The sequence below is a fragment of the Danio rerio genome, chromosome 16 (genome assembly GCF_052040795.2).
Source record: "Danio rerio strain M-AB ecotype USA chromosome 16, GRCz13ab, whole genome shotgun sequence".
In the NCBI taxonomy this organism is placed as follows: domain Eukaryota; kingdom Metazoa; phylum Chordata; class Actinopteri; order Cypriniformes; family Danionidae; genus Danio; species Danio rerio.
This window is the reverse complement of record NC_141036.1, coordinates 38,333,154-38,354,032: the sequence shown is the minus strand read 5'-3', so window position 1 is coordinate 38,354,032 and position 20,879 is coordinate 38,333,154. Positions and strand designations below refer to the sequence as shown.

Here is a 20,879-nt window from a genome sequence, read left to right as displayed (position 1 = left end):
CTGTTTAAAATAAATAAATCATATAAAATATTTTTTGATTAATAAAAATTTTAACACTTAGGATGGCATTTGAAGATTTTTTTTAAAAGTCAAATTGAGTTATTAATATAAATTTCAAATCATAACTTAAAACAATAAGCTATTATAGATCTGTATGAAAAAATGTTTTTACTTGAAAATGTTTCCAGACATTTAATTATTTACATACAAACCCATGCCTATTATTTTTATTATACTTTTTCCAGGATTTAAATGACATGAATGATGGATATTTTCTTATTAATGTAAATTTGTAAAAAATCTTCAATAAAAATAATTAAACAAAAAAACAAAGCCATGCCTAGTAAATCCAGAGATTGAGAATTAAATAGTCTCTTCATATTTTTTCCAAAGCTGTACATATTTAACCTTCCACTTCCAAGCTCAGAATTTTTGGCAGAGTCCTGCTGCTATTTTAAAACATGTATCTAGATGAAAATAATCACAAACATCTTACCAAGATTTAATGTACATTTATTCTTACCACGTGGAACATATAGTATAAAGATTTCATAGTGAATAAATGATATTCATTGAGCCAAAAAGGGGAAAAAACAAGGAATTTACATTAAGCTACATAGTCTGAAATACAAATATGCAGAATTCATATCACTGGAGAAAAAAATATCTCGACTGCGTTTCTTCATCTAGAGTTATTTTGTTGTACCAGGAGATGAAATTAAAATTTTTCAGTTGTCTGCTGCACTATGGAGGAACCGTGATGGCCAAAAGATGATTCGGTTTTATATACCTAGGGGCTTTGATGCAATTAATTATCCCAACTTAAGTGTCCGCTCTCATTCTTTGTAGATAAAAAGGGGTAAGGAGGAAGAGAGTGTGTGAAAGACAGAGGGAGAGAAAGAGAGGAAAAAGAAGTGTAAATGTACAACATCTTATATACAGTACAGCCTCGGCTGCATCTTAAGTTGAAAACCAGTCCTAGGAGGCGATTTCCTTATAGGGGTCAATTCATACAATCAAGGGTTAAAGAGAAGAGGTCAGGGTGTTGTACGTCCTTGATACTTGGGGTGGGGGTGGGGCGTGGATTCTCCTTAACCAGCAAACTAATGTTTTAAAAACGATTTAAAAACAGAACCGGCTGAGCCAACATTTTCCCCATGTGGAACAGCGCAGTGCGTTTGCAGTACGTTTACAGTTGTGGAGTACTGTACAGAAAATGACAACTCATTTCTGCTGTACACGCATCCAGAAAGGTTGACCGTGTAGCATCAAAATACAACCACCAAACAATGTAGAGTCCACCTGTCAATGTGAACAAGAGCTGTGTATTATTTGCACCCTCTTAGGGAGGACGAAGGAACGATTAACCCCAAAACTCACTGTAAACAAGACAGCAACTTTGGTAAATAGTTTGTTTTTTCAAGCTATTTATTTTATTCATTTATTTATTTTATTATAAAAAAGTACTTTCCCCTCAGACAAGGACACAAAAGTTGGGGTCCGTCCATGTCATCTTGTTGGCATCAGTGTTACAGTTTGTGTCAGTGTGTTGAGGCTCTGGTTCATGATCCACAGCAAATTCGAGACAACCTTCCCAAAGTGAGACACGGAGGAAAAGGGGGACCAGTGGGTGTAATATGAAACGGCTTGCATAAATAAAAAAAAAACAAACAAAAAAACAAAACAAGAAACAGTCAATTTTCTCTGCTTTCAATCCCCACTCGCCAATGGGGAGGACAGGCAAAGAGGAAGTATGAAAACCAGAGAAGCTGGAGCCACAGCTCCGCACAGCTGTCATGACTGGCCTATCAAAAAGAGTACATCACAGATGACATGGGACACCATTGAGTTCATGAGGGGGGAGACAGAAAGGTCCAGTAGCCGTGATTCATAGAGCGTAAACTCAGAGTGGTTCTCCTCCACCTTAGCGAGGGCGAGCAGTGCCCGAGCAGCTCGCCGCATCATGTCCACACTAGTTGGCTCAAAGTGTGACCCCTGCATGTGAAGTAAGGAACCTTGGCTCTGCTGGAACTGTGTAGCCGCTAAGCTGTCCTCCAAGAAGCCCAACAGATTCCCTACACTGGCCTTCTGTACCGCAATGGCACGGGCTGCCATGCTATCACCCTGTGCAAGATTAGCCAGCAGCACCACCGCCATCTCCCGGCAAACAGGCACCTTTCGCTCTCCAACTAGACGAACAAGGTTCCCAAAAAGCTTCTCTAATCTACTAAAAGGTGCCGTCGCAAGAATGAGGTCCACATTGTTGTCCTGAACACTGAGCTTACAGAGGGTCTCCAGGACAAGTCTCTGGGGGGACAAGGCTCCGTTAAGCCCGAGACTGGGGAAGGGGTCTTGAGCTTCTGCTGAAGGACAAACGGCCCAATGGAGCAATCCATCCAGCAAGGGCAGGCAGATGCTCTCAGTGTAGACAGAGAAGTCAAGCTGGCCTGAGATGTTGGAAAGTGTGACCAAGCAATTTTCCCGCAAAAGCTCCAGACAGTCCCACCACCACTCATCTTTCTTGCTACCAAGACTCTCATCCACCTCCTCTTCTTTCTCATAGGTTAGGGGCGCCTGCTTTCGCTCTGGATGCCGATGATGGAGAAGTAACAGGCGGCCCAGCAGTAGCAACAGCCCTGGATGCTTAGACATCTCTGTGTCATTGCCCGGGACAAACGAGAGGCTGCGGACGATGTTGGAGACACAGATGCAGCGACGGGCGAGAGAATCCTGCCACTCTGAGAGTGTAACAAGAGGAGCTTCATCCTTGCTGTGTGGCTCATCTTCTAAAACGGAGCGTCGACCCTGTAATAATGGGCTTGGAGCTGCTGGCCTGATGCTTTCTGGAGTTGTCAACTCCAATTCTTGTTTCTCTTGATCTTTCTCTATGTGTGAAGTGCCCTCAGAAGCAGCATCTAAGCAGTCAGCAGGTCTGTTGTCCCTCGGATCGGAAATTTCGTCGGGCACTTTCTCAGTGGATGACTCAGGAGAAGGCTGCCGGTCCACTTCTTTCCGATGCTCTTCACTAGATAAAGGCAATGAAGGGGCCTGGCTTTCCTTCTGAGCTCCTTTCTTCCTGTCTGAGCCCTGAGCAGGTAAACGAGTTCGTTGGCGTAACAGCTCTATCTTGCTTTCAAAGTGGGTCTGGATGTGTTCTGTTGTATCACCTCCACCAATACTCCAGTGCAGGAGTCCACTGTCAAATTCCTGCAACCGGCCAAGCTTATTTGAGCAGTCTACTACAAACGGGTCCTTCTTTCGCACTATCTTCAAGGGAAGCTTATCAAACTTGCTAGCCTGTTTGGGCTTCTCTTGAGTCACAGCCAACTCAAGACACGGTGGCTCTGAAGCCTTGGTTTCTGCAGATGACTCTCCTTCAATGCCTTGGCTGTCTTCTTTCTTCACAGATTCTTCAAGAGTCATTGGCTTTTCTTCCTGTTTTATTTGGAGAGGTACTTGTGCTGCATGTTGTTCTTGATGTTTTGACCTCTGCACTTCTTCCCCTTCATCTTCCTCTTCAGTTTCTCCATCTTCCTCCATGCCCTCCATAAATGCCTCATCCTCCACAGTGTTTTCTTCTTTAAGGACATTGGGATCCAACAGAGCTCTTTGTCCTGGATCTCCAACTTCATATTCCCTCAGAATGCCAAAGATTTCAATGAGGCAACGGCGGAAATACTCAACAATCAGTTCCAGGAAACCAGGGAGCTTCAAAAGAAAACACCAGTATATCATTTAGGATGAAAACTAGAGTATTGGCAAAAAATAGATGTGTGTCATTTTCCCAAAACGACTTACCTGCATGAGGTTGAAATTTGAAATACTGTTGTCATCATATAATAAGATATTGATGGTGTCTAAAGCCCATGTACTCTCCGCCAACAGTCCAGATTTAAGAGACATCATAACTCTCCATGCTTCTGGAGTGCCTATAAAAGGAGTATACAGTTACCCATGTATAACTCACAGTTCTAAGTTATTTGTTGAAGTGAATTACATTTTAGTAGTGTGTATAATTAACTCTTACCAATTTCTTTCATGGTAAGACGCCTGCGAGATTTGAGAACTGGTGGTGTTGCCTCTATAGAACCTGGGGGGAAGGATAGGTCTCTTCTCATCATTGGAGGCTGCACTGAGGGAGGTACTATGTGAGATGCAGGGACTGGAGGCCCCGCCTTCTGCATTTTGATATTGCTGGGCATGTAAGGTGATTTGCTGGGAGAAGTCCTGCTTTCCATGGGGCGAGGCATGGGTGTGGGGCTTGACACCTGTGGAATGTGGTTTTGCATGGTTTGGGGAGACTGGTAGTTAGATTGCAAGGGTCTGCTAATTGGTGGGCCTGCCCCACCAGGCCCAAAGGGGGGTTGACGTGGCCCAGGCCACTGCCCATCATGATTCATACGTGGTTCAGATGACATCATGTCTTCAGATCTGTTCATTGTATGGTAACCAGGGCCCTGGCCAGGACCAGCAGGAGGCCCCTGACGATTGGGGTAATTGGAGTAGCCCATATCACCTCGGCCCTGCCACATACCACCTTGAGGACCATCAGGAGCAGACTGCATTTGACTGCCCATCATTTGAGGAGGCATAGAACCCTGGGAGTTTGGGCCAGTCCCTGGTTGCATCCGATCTCTTCCAAAAGGGAAAGGAAACTGATTCTGAGCACCTGGAGGGCGGCGCTCTGAACCAGGGTAAGAACTGTTATACTGATTATACATTTCCTGCTGAGCACTTGTGGGTCCACTAGGGGGAGCCTGCGTTGGTGGCTGTGGCTGTTGAGCATTGTATGGCCCACCAAACATCTCCCCATCATGATGCCGTTTAGCTGGAGGATAGCTGCCATCACCTGGCCTTTTGTAGTTCTGAATTAAAAAAAAAAAAAAAAAAAAAAGATTAACCAATGCAAATAATAAACCATCAAATCATCCTTATAACTGTTTCCCTACCGATTGTTGTTGCGGGAACATTCCAGGCTGCTGATTCGGATAGGAGCCAGCAGGTGGTGCACTCTGTCCTGGATACTGACTACTATAGGAATCATGCCTGCACAGAGCACCAAATGCAAATGAAGTCAGATGTAGAGGCAGACATAAAATCTTCATTAAAATCAAACAATTAGTGGACTGACCGCTGTTGCTGTGGAGGGTAACGGTTTGGTGAGTACATCCCAGATTCAGCATTGGAAGGCATCATATTTGGCTGTGGCACTCCAGGCCCTATGCTGCCATCTGGGCCCATCCCTGATTCTGGTCTACTCAAAACAGCACAGTTCATTGCATAATTTCCATAATACCACAAAACAAAAAAAGTGAGTTTATGTCTTAAGCAAACATTCAGTATACCTTCTCTCATAGTTGGTGCCATATGGATACTGGTGCCGCTGCCCCATAGGCATGTTTCCCATTGGGCCTGGCGGTCCTCTGTTATACTGATCACCAAGACTGCTGTTTTGACTCTGTCCACTAGGCATGAACTGTTCTCCAACTAGGACCAAACAAAAAGCACAGTTCATTTCACCAAACAGCTTACTATAAACTACAATTGCTAATGAAAATTAAATTTGATTATCATCTGGTAACAGTCTTGAAATCAACACCACCATACTTTGTTTAAATTGCTGATATATATAATAGTTTTGTCTTATTACCCAGCCCTAATATAAACTGAAATACAGAGTGTATTACACAATTGTTGTTATAGTAGTGAATGACCATACAAACCTTTACGCATGCCACTAAAGTGGTCTTTATTAGGTTCATAGGGTCCCATGCGACCAGGCATCTCCGGAGTACTCATGCCTGACTGGTAGCCAGAGTTGGGTGTCATAGTGTTTCTCCGAGAGAAGTCGCTATCAGCAAATGGATCTTGTAAGTTCACACTGCTCCTAAGAAACAGGGCAGGTAAGGAGCAGTTCACAGAGAAATAACAAGCAAATGCACAAGATAAACGAGCAAATCTCACCTGCCACTTGGAATTGGGGGCATCTGGCTGTGTGGCGTAGAGGCCGGAGTAGGGGGCTTCAAGTCTCCACTTTCCGCCATAGAACTGCTGGTGGATTGTGGCGTCTGGGGGCCCTGAAGAGAGCCAGATCCAGCTGTGCAATGCAAATAAATAAATAAAGCATTTAATGTTTTTATGCAATTTTTAGCATTTTAATTGGTTAATGTTTAATGCTCTGACTTTAAGAATCACCTATACTTGCTTTAGTATATAGTATCCAAATTTAAAACACCAGTACTCACCTGGGGAGGGAGGCTGAATTTTCGGCTGGTTCTTTTTGTTATCTCCAGACATAATGTCTGGTGGTGGGTCTTCTCCACGCTCAATCTTACATTCAAAAGCATACAGACATTGGATGTACTGCTTTTTCAGGGAGCTGGCAGCACTGCTGGAGGTCCCCACATTCAGATTGGTGGCTAGCTCTCTCCATTTTTTGTTCTTATTAACCTGCAATTACAAGCATGCCAAAGGACATAAGCAAATGCCCTTCAAGGAAAATGAGCTGAAACTTTCAACACTTGTTTCCAGCTTGAATATACCTGTGTAAGACCTCCAATCTCCTTGACAGACATGTAGAGGCGGAAGAGATCAAGGGGTTTACGTCCCACAGCTGGCAGGTTAGTCATGCCCATGGCTTTTTCCTCTATGAAAGCCAAGTAACGATCTACCCACATCTTTCTTTCCGGCTCTGGGCCAAGCTCGTACAAGCGAGTGATCTTCTCACTGGTTGTTGTGGAGGAACTTGACTTCTAGATAGAACAAGGTTAAATTGAAGGAAGTAAATGCGAAGTGCGACTTTAGTAAAGACAATTCACTTCCATGTAAATGTTGAGCAAACCTTGGATTTTGATTCTGTCTTCGGTGTCCCCTCAACTTTGTTATTCATTTTCTGGGCTTGGTTAAGTTTCCCATCCATACCAAAATCTGGACCAGGAGACATGCCTATGAAGAAAAAAAAAATAGATAACCATGATTTGGAGTTTAAATAATTTTGACTTTACAGATTAAATACTTTAATTTCAGCTAGGCTCTGTAGCATTAAGAAATACATTATTTTGACAGCCTTACCGCTAGTGTTGTTAGTCATGTTAGCACCCATAGGGTAGGGAGAACCCTGCGTGTTCATCATCCCAGGCATGTTGTTCATAGAGGGGCCATATCCTGAACCCATCATACCAGGACCAGGAGACATATTGGGGTAACCTGGTAGCCTGTGAGGCAAAACACATCAATTAAATTTAGCTTGTACTCAGAAAAACAAGACACATCTAACAAATCATCCATTTTAGATCAATACTCAATCATATGTTGAATTTAAGCTCTTCTGTACCTGTTGTGTATCGAGTTGGTTGGACCGTGCTGCATTGCTCCAGCATCCTGTGGCTTTCTGTTCAGACCTGGGGGTGGACACATCCCACTTGCCACTTGAGGGGGCATGTTTCCCATATTAGGACCCATATTGGGACTCATGTTAGGACCCATGTTGGGACCATAGGGTCGTGCACCCATCTGGCCATGAGGCATCCGTGCAGAAGGCATGCCTGCAAACATCGGTCCTCCTCCTTGTCCAGACATGGGGTTCATGGATCCGCCAATGCCAGGGCCTTGGTAATTAGCATTAGGCATGCCACTGTAACCTGGCTGCCTGGGATAACCTGAAGAGAAATATTGTATAAAGGGTGTCAAGGCCACCAAAACGATATTTAAAAAGTATGCATGAGTCAAAAAGTGCAAATCGAGCCTACATAATGCTAAAGTAATCATAGTTAATATAGGACTGCATTTTTTTGGCAAAAATCCGCATTATTAATAGTTTTGGTGTAAACTGAACAGTTAGCACTGATGAAGTGTATGGAATGTGAATGGCTCATTAAAGAGACTTCCAGGTCCTTGAGTGTTTTAGCAGCATGCAGAGCTGCTGTAACCCACAGTCACTGTAGCTGCTCAACTGACGTGAGCCATGCTACGTCAACTCCCTTTTTTCATAGACGCTAAAAATAACCACACTGTGATCTACTGGTCGCACAGTGAGAAAAAGAGGGAGAGTGAAAAGGATTTGGAGGGACAGCGAGAAGAGAAAGACAGCAGGATACTACAATAAAAGTCCAATTTCTGCATGACCACTCTTCAAATCTCCAAAAAAATGGGACTCTTCAATTTTCAAATGTTTTGCACCAATACATAGTCATAATTAAGAATTACCTTGTGGACCATATTGACCGCCTTGAGGCCCGTAGTTTGCCATAGAGTTGTTCTGCTGATAAGGGACCATTCCAGGATGCACTTGACCTCCAGATGACTGACGAGGAGAAAGAGCAGAGCTAGATTGTGGAGACCCATAGGGTGCCATCTGAGGGTTTCTCTGCATGTATCCTGTGCAAGACAACATGATTATGCATTGATGCTCTACATTACAAAAAAAAACCTTTTAAAAGGTTGCTTTAAAAATTAGGTGCTGTTTTCATCCCAAGTGTTCAATAGAATGGGAAACTAGTGTAGTATATTGATATTAAAAATTAAAGGTCCTGTAAGTGAGGAAATCACTGTTGCTCCATAATAAATGTGCTGTGCCTCGGAGCAGCAGCCGCCACATGCAATAACAATCGCTGTCATGTTGTGATTAAGACTAGTACACTGCTTATTTCAGTTATCCAATTAAATCATTTAAGGCAACATCCCACTATCGTTTTGCTGACCACTTAAGAATTCAAGTAGGTTTTTATGCACTTACATTAATATGCAATACTGCAAACTAGAATGGTGGTTATATAGAATGCGTTACCTCTGTCTGGGCCCATGCCAGGTTGATTCATCGAAGGGTGGATGATCCCATCAGACTGTCCACTTGAAGGACGGGGAGGCATCTGGTTTCCTACAAATAAGAAAATGGACAACATTATGACTCAAATAAATTGATTTGAAAAAGAAGCACATAATGTTTTTATAATATATGTTTAAAACCCCCATCTCCCATTAATAAATATAAAAGTCAAACCACAAGCTTCACTGGTGCTTCATAAATAATTAATACCACTTAACAGTGTAGTCATAATGAAGATGACTTAAATTAGTTTAAATATTAGGAGATTTAATGTTTAATTTGCACAAGCTCTACCTGGCATTGTGGTAGGGGACAATGGCCCGGAACGAGAAGCAGAGGCGCTGGCAGGTGAGCCCACAGGGGGAGAGGTATGGGGGGAGAAGGGCGACTGTGCTGGATTGCTCTGTTCCCCCTGACTGCTGGATACTCCAGATGTGCTGACTCCAGGGCTCAAAGCGCCCTCCGTACCAGTAGGTAGATCATCGATAGAACCGGATAGATCCTAAGCAAAAAGTACATTCAAGACCAAGTAAATACATATTAAACTAAATATATTATTTAAAAGAAATAAAATCACAACGTAACGGAAGCAGCAACAGCTCTTCCATAGCGAGATCTAAAAGAGAAAACTGAGAGGGATAAAATAAGATTGATTGGACGGAAGCAAATCTGACTGAGTTTGCAAATCTGCTGTTTCACAGAATGTTTAAGCTCTGCCATTTCAAAATAGTATTATTTAAAAAATAAAATAAACAGACAAAAGTGAATCATTCACACTCAATACCATGCATTCAAAATCTGTGTGAATTACAGAGCAACAATGAAATGTGTTTATAAAAATTCACCGCAAATGAGAATGTACTTTAAATAAAAAATGTTTGATCCCTGAAGAAAACAAAGTCGCAAAAGGAAAAGAATAAAAAAAAAAGGAAAACCTCAGCTAATGCTTTCATTTAGTAAATAAAAAACAAGCAATGGATTTTTTTTACTTGCATATTACTTTCAAAGTTTAAGAATGCAAAATGCATTGTGGTAAATGACGGGCGATGAATAGAATGGTAGGTTTATGCAGGCAATGTGGGATGAAAAAGCCATATAATGTGGTAATACATTAACCATGGCCATACATCCCCTGTGTGTGCAAATAATAGCATGAAAGCATAAAAATGTATAGTATAGGCCTATCAAACATATTAATGTGTGGTTGTATTGTAAATAATTACATTTAAAGTCATTAATAGTCTATTAACATTTAATATATTTTAATCAAATCTAATATTAAAACTAAAACCAAATTTATGACCACAAAGCTTTCCGACTAAAGCTCCAATTTGTTTTAAGGAAAGCAAAAAAACAAGAATAAGAAAGTGTAGAAATTAGACTTTTTAAGTTAAGACATTTCAGCAAGCATTCTATATTGATCAGCATCATGTCTTGTTTATTCAATGCTGCATCTAGTAGTAAAGAAAGATCTGTATCTGCTTTGACTGACATAGCTAGTGATGTCATGCTGTATAAAAGAGCATGAAAGTAACACACACAAATTAGCGATATTAGAAGTAACATGTCTGGCCATTTTTGATTACAAATGTTAAATGAAGCTAAGACTAAATAGTTATTTAGAATTAACAATCAATGACTACATTCACATGGACATCTACGTTTACATGGTCACAAGGCAATAATATAATTAAGGTGTTTTACATGAGTTGCTTTTTGAATGTTCCTTTCATGATCCCATTTTACGTTAGTTTGATTAACATAAACGTCAATTAACAATGACGTCATTGCGTCACCTCGATATCCACTTTTGGGCGTTTCATTTTTAATTTGTCGACTTGCAGTTTGGCACTTTCACTTTCATTCAAAAACATTTCACTCATGTCCCCTGTGACAAACGAGATATTAGATAAGAGTATAAACTGCTGGAAGAGTGTAGTTTTAAATTAATTTGATATCGCAAGCCATATGGGGAAAAAAAAACCTTTGCATTTTGCAACATATGTGTCTGTGGTCCTTCAATGACTTGGTAGGTGCAAAAAATAGTGTTAAACAGCCGTGCGTGTATAAACCAGTGTTCCTCAACCACGTTCCTGCACATTCTCCATGTCTCCTTAACCAAACACACCTGATTCAGATCATCAGCTCATTAGCAGAGACTGAAAGACCTGTAATGGGTGTAACAGAGAAAGGAAACATCAAAACATACAGTGTTGGTGGTCCTCCAGAAACATGGTTGAGAAACACTGGTATAGACTATCCTGTGGCAAAATGCGGCGAAAAGTCCTACATGACAGTAACAGTTTGATTGTGGTGTTTGCATGTCTGTACTGCACTTCAATAATGCGACTAAAATCAGCATACTCCACGTCTTAATTCCATTTCTTTTTAGTTCAATTATGACCTTAATCGGATTAAATTAATCAATAATCGCTGTTTACATGGTAGACTCTTAATCAGAGTATTGTCTTAATCGTATTAGAATTGAATTATTGGTGTCCATGTAAACAATGTCAGATTAAAAGCAAGAAATCAGTATTTTCAGCCTAGCCTAACAGTCAACGCCATCAGAGAATTGTTCATTTAAGATCACCGTTACAGTCAACGTTTTAAGCCTTTCAAAACCATTTCATACTAAAACCAAAAACAGCTTTTTTGGTCAAAATTTCCAACTAAATGTTAGCCCATGAACCTATTCTCTCGTAAAGAATTTTTAAAATGGCAGCATAACAAAAACTAAACAACAGCAAAATATTAATTACAACAAAAAATACTAATAAAAAAAAAACTCAGCAGCACCACAGTCCATATAATAATTGCACCACCAAACTTCTCTTCTTTAGAATAAATCTCCCAATGACAGCTTCTTCCACTCTGCAACAATGAACTCTGGCACACTTTTTTTTTCTGTCTAGCACACACACAAACACACACTCGCTCAAGAGCTCTTGTACACACAGAATCACACAGCCAGAGGCTGCTGGCCTTATTTATCTCATCTGGGAGGGGAAAAAAAAGTGAGATCACAGCGTCCCTGAGGTTGCCATGGCTACAGCAGTGGGCTGCACGTGTGCTGAGTCAGCGCAGCTGGGCGTCTCTCCATGTGTCCTTTTCAGACAGTCTCACAGGTCACAACACACTCAATTGCAATTAAATCTCAGAGACGGAGACGCACAACTTACAGGAAGAGCACAAAAAAAGGTAGCAAAAGAACAAACGGCGTATATTTCGGTGACAGACCACATGAAGTTCTTCATTTAGCAAAAACCCCAAAGGTGCTACATAATCACTCCTGAGAAAGACGAGCAGCTGAGGCTGAATTACGCTCACATCTTCAAACTAATTGCCTGGAGCTAAAAGTCAACACAAAATAGGACGCTTTGAAACAACTTGATTGCGCATTTGTGAATCTGTCAGATTCACAATGCATCTTTAAATGCGCTTGGACGCAGTCAACAGCTTGTGCGAAATGAAAGTGTCAGACTCACTGGTAGACTGGAGGGTCTGCCCTGCATGTCCTCTGTGCTGCTTTTGGATGCCAGAGGCGGACCGGAGGGGGGAGCACTGGACTGGGAGCTAAAAGACTCCTGGGAAATCTCCTGTGGGGGAAAAAGTCGGCCCAGGTCAGACGATACAGGGATTTAGGGATGTGAATGCACGCATGGCTGCTTTTGCTTACTTACAGACATAAAGTCTGTGAAGCTGTTAGCGATACAAAGTCTGTTTTTGTATTTTAAAATAGTCAGTTACAATACTGCTTTTATTACCATCCAAAGTCTGCGAGTGTGGTGGCAGCGTGAAATGAAATGCAATCCAGATTTCAAATAAATGCAAAAACAGACAGCCAATTTAGTTCAAACACACAAGTGAATATTAAACATGCTGTTAACATCCCACCTTTACATATGCATATGTCACAAAAAAGACAAGGTAAATAGGATGAAAAAACACCATCCAGTGGAGAAAATTCATACTTTATATTTGACATGTTATGTGGAAGAAACTTAACATTATATAAAAATGTAGAACTGTACATGGCATGTAAATCTGCAATACCCACCCTCACAGTTGGAATGCATGACACTTGTGGATTCATTGTAAAATTTTACTGATATTGTAAAAATATTCCAAGTGATATTAAAGGCACAACAAACTATAAGATTTGTAGATTTAACAAACATTACTTGTATTTAAATTTATATGAATACTGTTAGACTGACCCCCCAAAAAACTAAAAGCCCTGTTTATTTTCAATTAGTTTGATGGTATTTATCCATGTACGTAATTTGTTCATTGTATTTTATAAAGATGTAGGCCCACTTCCACTACAAAATCACCCCAAGCATTTGAAAATATTGAATTGTTTTCATCTGCCATCTGAAAAAATAGTTTCTATATGACAATTTTTTTCAATTATTGTTCAGCCTTACAGTTAAATAACATAACACATTAAGCAATGATTACCTGTTGTTACAGCATATTTGATGTTGTTCATCATTTACTCATGTTCATTCATAATATTTTATCAAAAAAAAGGGATGGGATCAGGAAAGCTCTACAAGCCAGGATTTGAGAGCGCATCAGCGCCAGCGCAGCAACATATTCTTAAGATTCTTTGATGAATATATGGTCATTTGTGTCATATATGCAGAACAGCGGTTAAGAATTTTGTGATAATGTGAAATACTGAAATACATTTAATGCAATCCTTGCCGAAAGTTGTATCAATATCTTTCACAAATCAAAAAGGTAGTAAATGAAAAAACTGATATTAACCAACCGTAACCAATGCTGAAAGCGTTAGAGATCAACATTAATTCAAGAAACCCTTTAAGCAGGGTTTCAAGTCAATTTAGGGCAATTTATAGTCCATCAAGAATGTAATTTCAGACTTAAACAGGAATAAACACTAAGGATTTTTTCTAGCAGCCAAACAAAGTTTTTTACTTGCCCCTTTAAAAAAAAAAAAAAGTTATTTCTTTTTAAATAAAAATTAGAATTTTTACAATAAAGACTTTCTTTTAACAAAAAAAAAACTTAAAATAACTATTAATATACAATAATATAGCTGCAAGCAACAATTAAGGGGCCAAGCAGTTCAAAGCCAGAATGAGTAAAGTAGTCCAGAGGCAGAATGAAAACATTTGTCGGTGCCGTAAACAAAAACCGTTTTGTCTTTTGACACGAATTTAACAACTTTGGTGATATTTCAAGGAATTTGCAAAAGTATTTCTGAACAAAATCAATATGGGGGACAGGCATTAATGTTCTTGGCATGACCAAAGGATTAAGTTGAGATCAATTTTACCACAATAAAAATATGCAGTCTAAAGTTATTAGCTTTAATAATAATAATAATAATAATAATAATAATAATAATAATAATAATAATAATAATAGTAATAAACTAAATATAAATACATTTAAATGGACATAATTAAGACCCATTTAAAATCATTTAAGATTGACAGGACATTCTTTTAGTGGATTTAAGACTTTAAGGCCTAAAATTTTGATTTGAGATTTGAAATGTAAGACATCAAGGCTTAAAGACCCTACGGACACCCTGTAAACAGATACTTCACCCAAAAATGAAAATTGTCACTATTTACTGACCTGTTCCAAACCTTTAAGTTTCTGTTGCACAAAATAATATATTTTGAAGAATGCTTGAGACAGGCTAACGATCGACTTTCATAGTATTGTCCTACTATGAATGTCAATTACCACAAGCTTCTAGCATTCTTTAAAATATCTTTTCTGTGCAGAAACTTTGAAACGGTCTAGAACCACCCAAAAAAAAAACCTGAGTAAACTTTCACTTCTGGTTGAATTAACCCTTTAATTCATGTTAACATACACTTAACCTCACTTGATAGCAAAACACTGACAGTAGACAGTAACTCTCACTTTCATTTTCATTCAGCACTTACATGTAATAGCAGAAAGCTCAAGTTACCTGAGGAGGAGGAGGAAAGCGCTGATACGGCGATTGCTGCTGCTGCTGCTGCTGTGGTTGTTGTTGTTGTTGTTGTGGGGGATTCTGGGAGTAGGACGTGGGCTGTCCCTGTGGCATCTGTGCATGTCCCGCAGGCGTTTGAGAAGCAGGTGTGGGCGTCTGCGGTGGCTGCTGGGAGGCCGATGGCTGTTGCTGCTGTTGTGGCCCCTGGCCGGGCGGGTAACTGGGCTGCGTTTGGGAAGCAGGAGGAGCCTGAGAGCTCGCCTGCTGTGAGGGCTGGGACTGAGGCACCTGTTGTTGTGAATAAGGAGACTGGCTAGACTGGGGTGCTGCTGCTGCTGCCGACGACTGCGAGTATGGGGACTGGGAAGGGCCCGGCGAGGGACCAGTCATCTGCCCCTGAGGCTGCTGGGACATGTGGGGTTGTTGGTAAGGAGTGCCTGTCTGTCCGTGCGGCCCTGATGACTGGGTTGCATGAGGTTGCTGCGAGTAAGGTCCCTGTCCTCCTGCTTGCCCAGGGGAAGGCTGAGGGTATGGCGACTGCTGCTGGCCCGGGTGAGGACCCGGACCATGCTGGCCGTAATAGGACTGCTGCCCCTGCTGCATGTAACCCCCTGGTCCCTGCTGTCCATATGATGGCATCTGCACAAACCAGAAGGATGGCACTAAAGATCATTACACTCAAGGCATTTCCTTCACTGATTTATCTCATGTAAGGGAAGACAAAACAACCATCCAGTCATTGAGTATGTTTACATTGACACCAATAATCTGATTTTAATAAGATTAAGACAATACTCTGATTAAAAGTCTTTCATGTACACAGCCATTTTTGATTAATTTAATCAGATTAAGGTCCTAATCAAACTAAACAGAAATGGAACTAAGACATGAGAAGCATGTTGATTTTAGTGGCATTATTGAAGAGCAGAAAAAACATGTAAAATGCCGCAAATCAAACTATAACGCTCAATTCAGACTGGCCGTCAGTGTCAATTCTTCTCATTCACTTCGAATGGGTAATGTAAAGCTTTGCCGAACTGAATTATGTTCAGCTGCGTTGCTTACAGGAGAAGTTGGGGATTTCTCAACACTAGGGATGTAACGGTATTGTAAATACCGTCATACCGCAATATTATTTTTTTTCAATATTACCGTAGTCGCATGACTCGGTAAAACCATAGGTCTTCTGAGAAAATTTGCTCAGGCGAATGAAGCGAACGGGAGGTACCAGAAACTACAATTCCCATCAGCCCAGGCTTGGCCATAATCCCTTGCGGTCTGTTGTCGCTACAGATCCAGTAATGCGGAAATGGAGTGTGCTGCTAGAAGCGGGGATCAAAAAGAGCTGGAAAACCCTAAAGTGGGTGTTGTCGCCGCGCGCGTACTGAATAGTGGTTTTGTCGCGCGAGTTCTTATCAGCTGTGTTGTCGCGCGCGTAGTGAATAGTGGTGTTGTCGCGCGAGTTCTTATCAGCTGTGTTGTCGTGCGCTTAACTTACTGTAAAGCGGGGACGGAGGGTATATCGCGTCGCGGGGGCACTTTTGATCATTTTGGAAGGGAACTTTCTATCCAAGACTAAAAAGGGCATGTGCACTGCACAGGTTGAGCACTGTGTGTGCACGTGCCTGCAAGTTGGGGAATAGGACTAATAATCAGTCATGGGGACTGCAGAAACACAGCACACTGTTCAGATTGATGCAGACATGAGATCTCTATCTCACTCATGGTTTGTCTTGTCAAGTGGGGGAAAGACAATGCACAACGTTACCCACTGCTGTCAACCTGGGCCAAGTCATATCTCTCTTGTCCCAGAAACCTCAGTCCCAAATGAGAGGGTTTTTTTTCTGTTGTAGGGGACATTGTAAATACCCAGAGATACCAGCTTTTACCAGATTATATTTATATGATAATTTTCCTTTAAACCCATCTCTGTCTAAGTGAGTGAGTGATTAAATGTTGAATGTGATGAGTTTTCAACAATACTAAATTGAAACTTAATTTTTTTACATGGTTTAATATTTTTTTGTTATTAAAATTGAGGTTCCTGTTTCAAAGCTTACAGATAGATGGCTAATTTGTATGTCATTGACCCTTTTGGCACTTTTTTGGAGTATTTTCATAAGTTTTGTTTTTTCCTGTAAATGATTCAATAAATACCGTACCGTGACATTCATACCGAGGTATTACCGTAACGTGAAATTCTGATACCATTACATCCCTACTCAACACCAATGGAAGCATCAGCCAATCAGTTTGCTTTATGCAAATACCCAAGCCGATTGTGGACTAATTTCCTTAGTTGAAGCTGCTATGACGATCGCGTCAGCCCCAACTTCAGACATGCCCTCGTTCAAGCCTTGACGCTGAATCCCTGTGTGAATGCACGGTTAACGTCATGTATGACTTTGACAAGTTTTGTGACAGGATAGTCTATACACAGATAGCTGTTTGACACTATTCACTGCACCTCTGGTTCAATCTGATATTTTTGTCAAAACTGAGTTATTGACATTTTTATTAAATGACAACTTATTGTTTACATTAAGACATTTAAAAAATGTTGCACACATACTGTTTGCAGTATGGATTGCAAAAACTTTGAAGCTCAATATCTCAAAATCATTCAGAACGCAGAGAGAACCTTATAATTCCAAGGTGACGATATGTTTGACAATAAACAATAATAATAGCCTACTCATATTAACCTTTATTTTACATCTAAATCATCGTGAGAACGAATCGTGATTTTGATTAAGCAAAACAAATCGTGGTTCACATTTTAGCCAGAATCGTGCAGCCCTATGCCATAGACACAAATATAAAATGTGAAGGTTTTTTTCCCCCGTACGACGTGCATTAGGGCTGTAACGATACACGATATAAAATCGAAATCGCGACACTCAGATCTACGATCCTGTGTCGCGGTGTAATAAGGAAGAATCGCGACACACCCACCCCGTGATACCTTTCCAATAACGTCACGCGTGCCTGCAAAAGTTGAGCTAATTAACACTTTTTTCGTTCGACATTACAAGCACTGCTCCGTTTAAGCCCTCGCAATATTTAGCCGGGAGAGCTCGCACGGAGCTCTTAGTAAGGGACCGTCTGAATGTGTCAGGAATATCAAAAACAAAACCAACTTAACCCCGCTTGACAACCGACAACGCCAGAAACATTGCCAATGCTGTCAAAGCGGCCGGATTTTCAGCGCATATACGTTGATTTGCTCACACTGTTAATGTGGCTGCGCAGAGAGGGATGGGCGTTCACCAGATGTCAGGTAACAGCCAAACTTTTCTGTAACCGTGCAGTGCGCTTTCTGTTTGAACCTTTGGGAGTGCTAACTGACAGGTGCGTGAGGTCAGAAAACACGACGAAGCTTTCAGTTAAAATAAACACAGTTTCTATAGTTATAGCCTATTTTATTTAGAGATAAAGGTATATGGCTCTGCATATAATCAGTCTATCTTGCTGGAGTTTATAGCCGTTTCGCTTTACTTCAGGACGCATTAACACCGCTCTGAAGGTCTAATCGTTGTTTTAAGTTATCCAGAGCTGTATGAATATACAAATCTTGAATATCACAATAGTATTAAATATTACAATTGTAACAACACAGACGGCAACACTTTTGCACAATCGATACCCAGCTGATTCAGTCGTTTATAAGAGGACCGAGCCTCTTCTTTTTTCCTTGTCAACATAAAGGCAGTAAGGTGCGCCTTGTTTTCGGCCACTTGTTTAACTGCAAGGCATACTTCATTTGCGGGATGATAACGTATAACCCGTGCCTACAGACACATTTGCTAAAGAAGCAAAATGGAAGAAGAATATTGCTGTTTGATACAGACCTGTTGATACTAAACCAGCGCTTATGTTGACCTGGATCTGCGTAATAAACGCAACAAATAGGCTTTACTTTTTATTTTACAGCTTAAAACATGTACGCAGATTAATGCAATATCATATTTAAACAAACTGTTTACAAAAAGTCTACATATGCGCGCGTGTTGTTGTCTTTTCATCAGGCAGCGCGCGCACTTGAACCGCGAGGGAGAGAGAGGAAAGCATAGGCTATATCAGGACATAATCTTTAAAATAAGGATTTCTATTAAAATGTAAAAGGTTTTGTGATTATAATAATAACAGCGGGGCATTAAATAAATGCATATTTTCCGTGGAGCAAGCAATTTGAGGAAGTCTGCGATTTTTATTTGACGGAAGAAATAAACATATGATTGGAAAAAAAGCCTATACCGGTTATTAAAAAGAATCAGTCAGTATTTTCGTTTTGTAAAATAAATTAATTATTTAAGTGAAAATAATTTAGGGCATTCCTATTTATTTTATTCATTTTATTTAGATTATTCTGCTCTTCTGTGCTAAACACTGCAGGTGCATGAAGATGTTGTTCTGTTCCGCTATTAATATATAAAAATAAATCAGTATTTTAAAATGCAATATTTAATGTGTCATACACAAAATAGACACGTCAATTTGTTTAATATAAAATTAATAGTAATCTGACCAGTTAACCGTTAATAACCGATTAATGAGCGGCGGTTGTCGGTTAGCAAAATTAACGAAATGAGCATCCCTATTTAATTTACTTTTTCTATGCAAGAGAACTTGATTGAAAAATAATTTTCAACATGCTTGAACCATCTAAACAATGGAGTTTAGTTTGGTTTTTCAACAGTATTTTGTTACAAAGAAAACAGAAGTGATATAGCTTTGGCTATTTATTTATTTTATATATGGCTATTTATATTGTTAATAATTTGCATAGTTAATATTGTTCTTTTATGTTTAGTTTATAAAGATTTTTCAAATGTTATTTAATTAAAAATAGTTTTAAAAATCTTTTTTTTTTCCCACCCCACACGAAAAAAATAAAATAAAAAATCGTGATACGAATCGAATCGTGGGTCAAAAATCGTGATACGAACCGAATCGTGGGTTTGGTGTATCGTTACAGCCCTAACGTGCATTATCAAATTCCATTAAAACAACACTCCTCCAGCAGTTCATACTAACATCCAACATCTCGTTTGTCACAGGAAACATGCATAATGGGCGTGAACTGCCAAACTGCATTTAAAGCCAACAAATTAAAAATAAGAGATGCAAAATTCAACGAAACTCCAGAGGAAATGTGGATAGTGTGGTGACACAATGACTTAAGTTAATCGAATTATGTGTTACAACATGTAAAACAGGATCATGATAAGAACAATCAAAAAGCAACTCATGTAAACGCCTTTATGGCATTTTTGTCATATTTAGACTAAGGCAAATAATTTGATTACTGATGTCCATGTGGACGTAGTCACTGACATTCTACAGACAAAGTGAACACTTCCTTTGAAATCAATTAGTGACACTGATGTGGCTTTCCGGTTCGTTACTGTAAAACCATTTTAAAGCAATCTGTTGTATTAAGAACTCTAAAAGTAAACATGTCTTGAAATTCCAAGACTAAAAGCATGTGAAGCTTAATAGTAAAAACTAAAGTGCAGAGTAATTCTAATTAAAATAAAAGCAGATGCTTTTTTTAACCTTTAATTTAACACTATAAAAGTACTTGCTTTAAAGGAATCTATAGTATAAAGTGCTGTATTATACGTGACTTGACTGGGGTGCTGATGCAAATGTATTAATGCCATTATTTTAGCATACTTTGCTTATGGCCATTTTCAATCCACTGTAATTTCAGTTGTGCATTTAATTTATTATTGAGAGGAAAAACCCTATTTATTCATCTAAACTCAGCTAACAGCTGTATTGGTGTTTAATTGGAGTATAACTGTAGCTGTTCAAACTTCTTTTGATTTTAGCCTGGTTAAATAAGGGCTTTAAGACCAAATAAAAACATCTATCTGCGAACTGCTCCAAGTGTTTTAACATACAGTACAAGTACAAAACTGCACAATTCCACATCTTTTTCAGGGTTGGAAATCGTAAAAAAAATTCAAATTCAATTTTACGAGCATAAATACAAGAACAGGAGAATTGATTGCAAAAGACACAAAACATAATTGAACATTACTTAAAACCTGTGTATAATGGGCCCAACAACACTTTATGCTGGGA

The 20,879-nt window shown here is 39.8% G+C and overlaps 1 protein-coding gene across 2 annotated transcripts in view; it reads right to left on the bottom strand.

Annotated features, from left to right (window-relative positions):
* Positions 1-492: 492 nt before the first annotated feature.
* The window catches only part of arid1aa (AT-rich interaction domain 1Aa), a 36,439-nt gene continuing 16,052 nt past the window's right edge, over positions 493-20,879 (bottom strand). Inside the window, exons 3-20 of one of the 2 annotated variants that reach the window (XM_087287384.1) lie at positions 14,784-15,425; positions 12,313-12,423; positions 9,119-9,326; positions 8,786-8,875; positions 8,206-8,376; positions 7,334-7,658; positions 7,072-7,214; positions 6,842-6,945; positions 6,543-6,752; positions 6,246-6,450; positions 5,965-6,097; positions 5,724-5,887; positions 5,346-5,487; positions 5,132-5,254; positions 4,950-5,046; positions 4,028-4,865; positions 3,799-3,929; positions 493-3,708 (exon numbers count right to left, since the gene is read on the bottom strand). In XM_087287384.1, coding sequence (XP_087143510.1) covers positions 1,795-3,708; positions 3,799-3,929; positions 4,028-4,865; positions 4,950-5,046; positions 5,132-5,254; positions 5,346-5,487; positions 5,724-5,887; positions 5,965-6,097; positions 6,246-6,450; positions 6,543-6,752; positions 6,842-6,945; positions 7,072-7,214; positions 7,334-7,658; positions 8,206-8,376; positions 8,786-8,875; positions 9,119-9,326; positions 12,313-12,423; positions 14,784-15,425 — 5,751 coding nt within the window. In that variant the 3' untranslated portion in view covers positions 493-1,794. The remainder of the gene's footprint in view (positions 3,709-3,798; positions 3,930-4,027; positions 4,866-4,949; positions 5,047-5,131; positions 5,255-5,345; positions 5,488-5,723; positions 5,888-5,964; positions 6,098-6,245; positions 6,451-6,542; positions 6,753-6,841; positions 6,946-7,071; positions 7,215-7,333; positions 7,659-8,205; positions 8,377-8,785; positions 8,876-9,118; positions 9,327-12,312; positions 12,424-14,783; positions 15,426-20,879) is intronic. The other variant, XM_087287385.1, reaches the window with a different exon arrangement.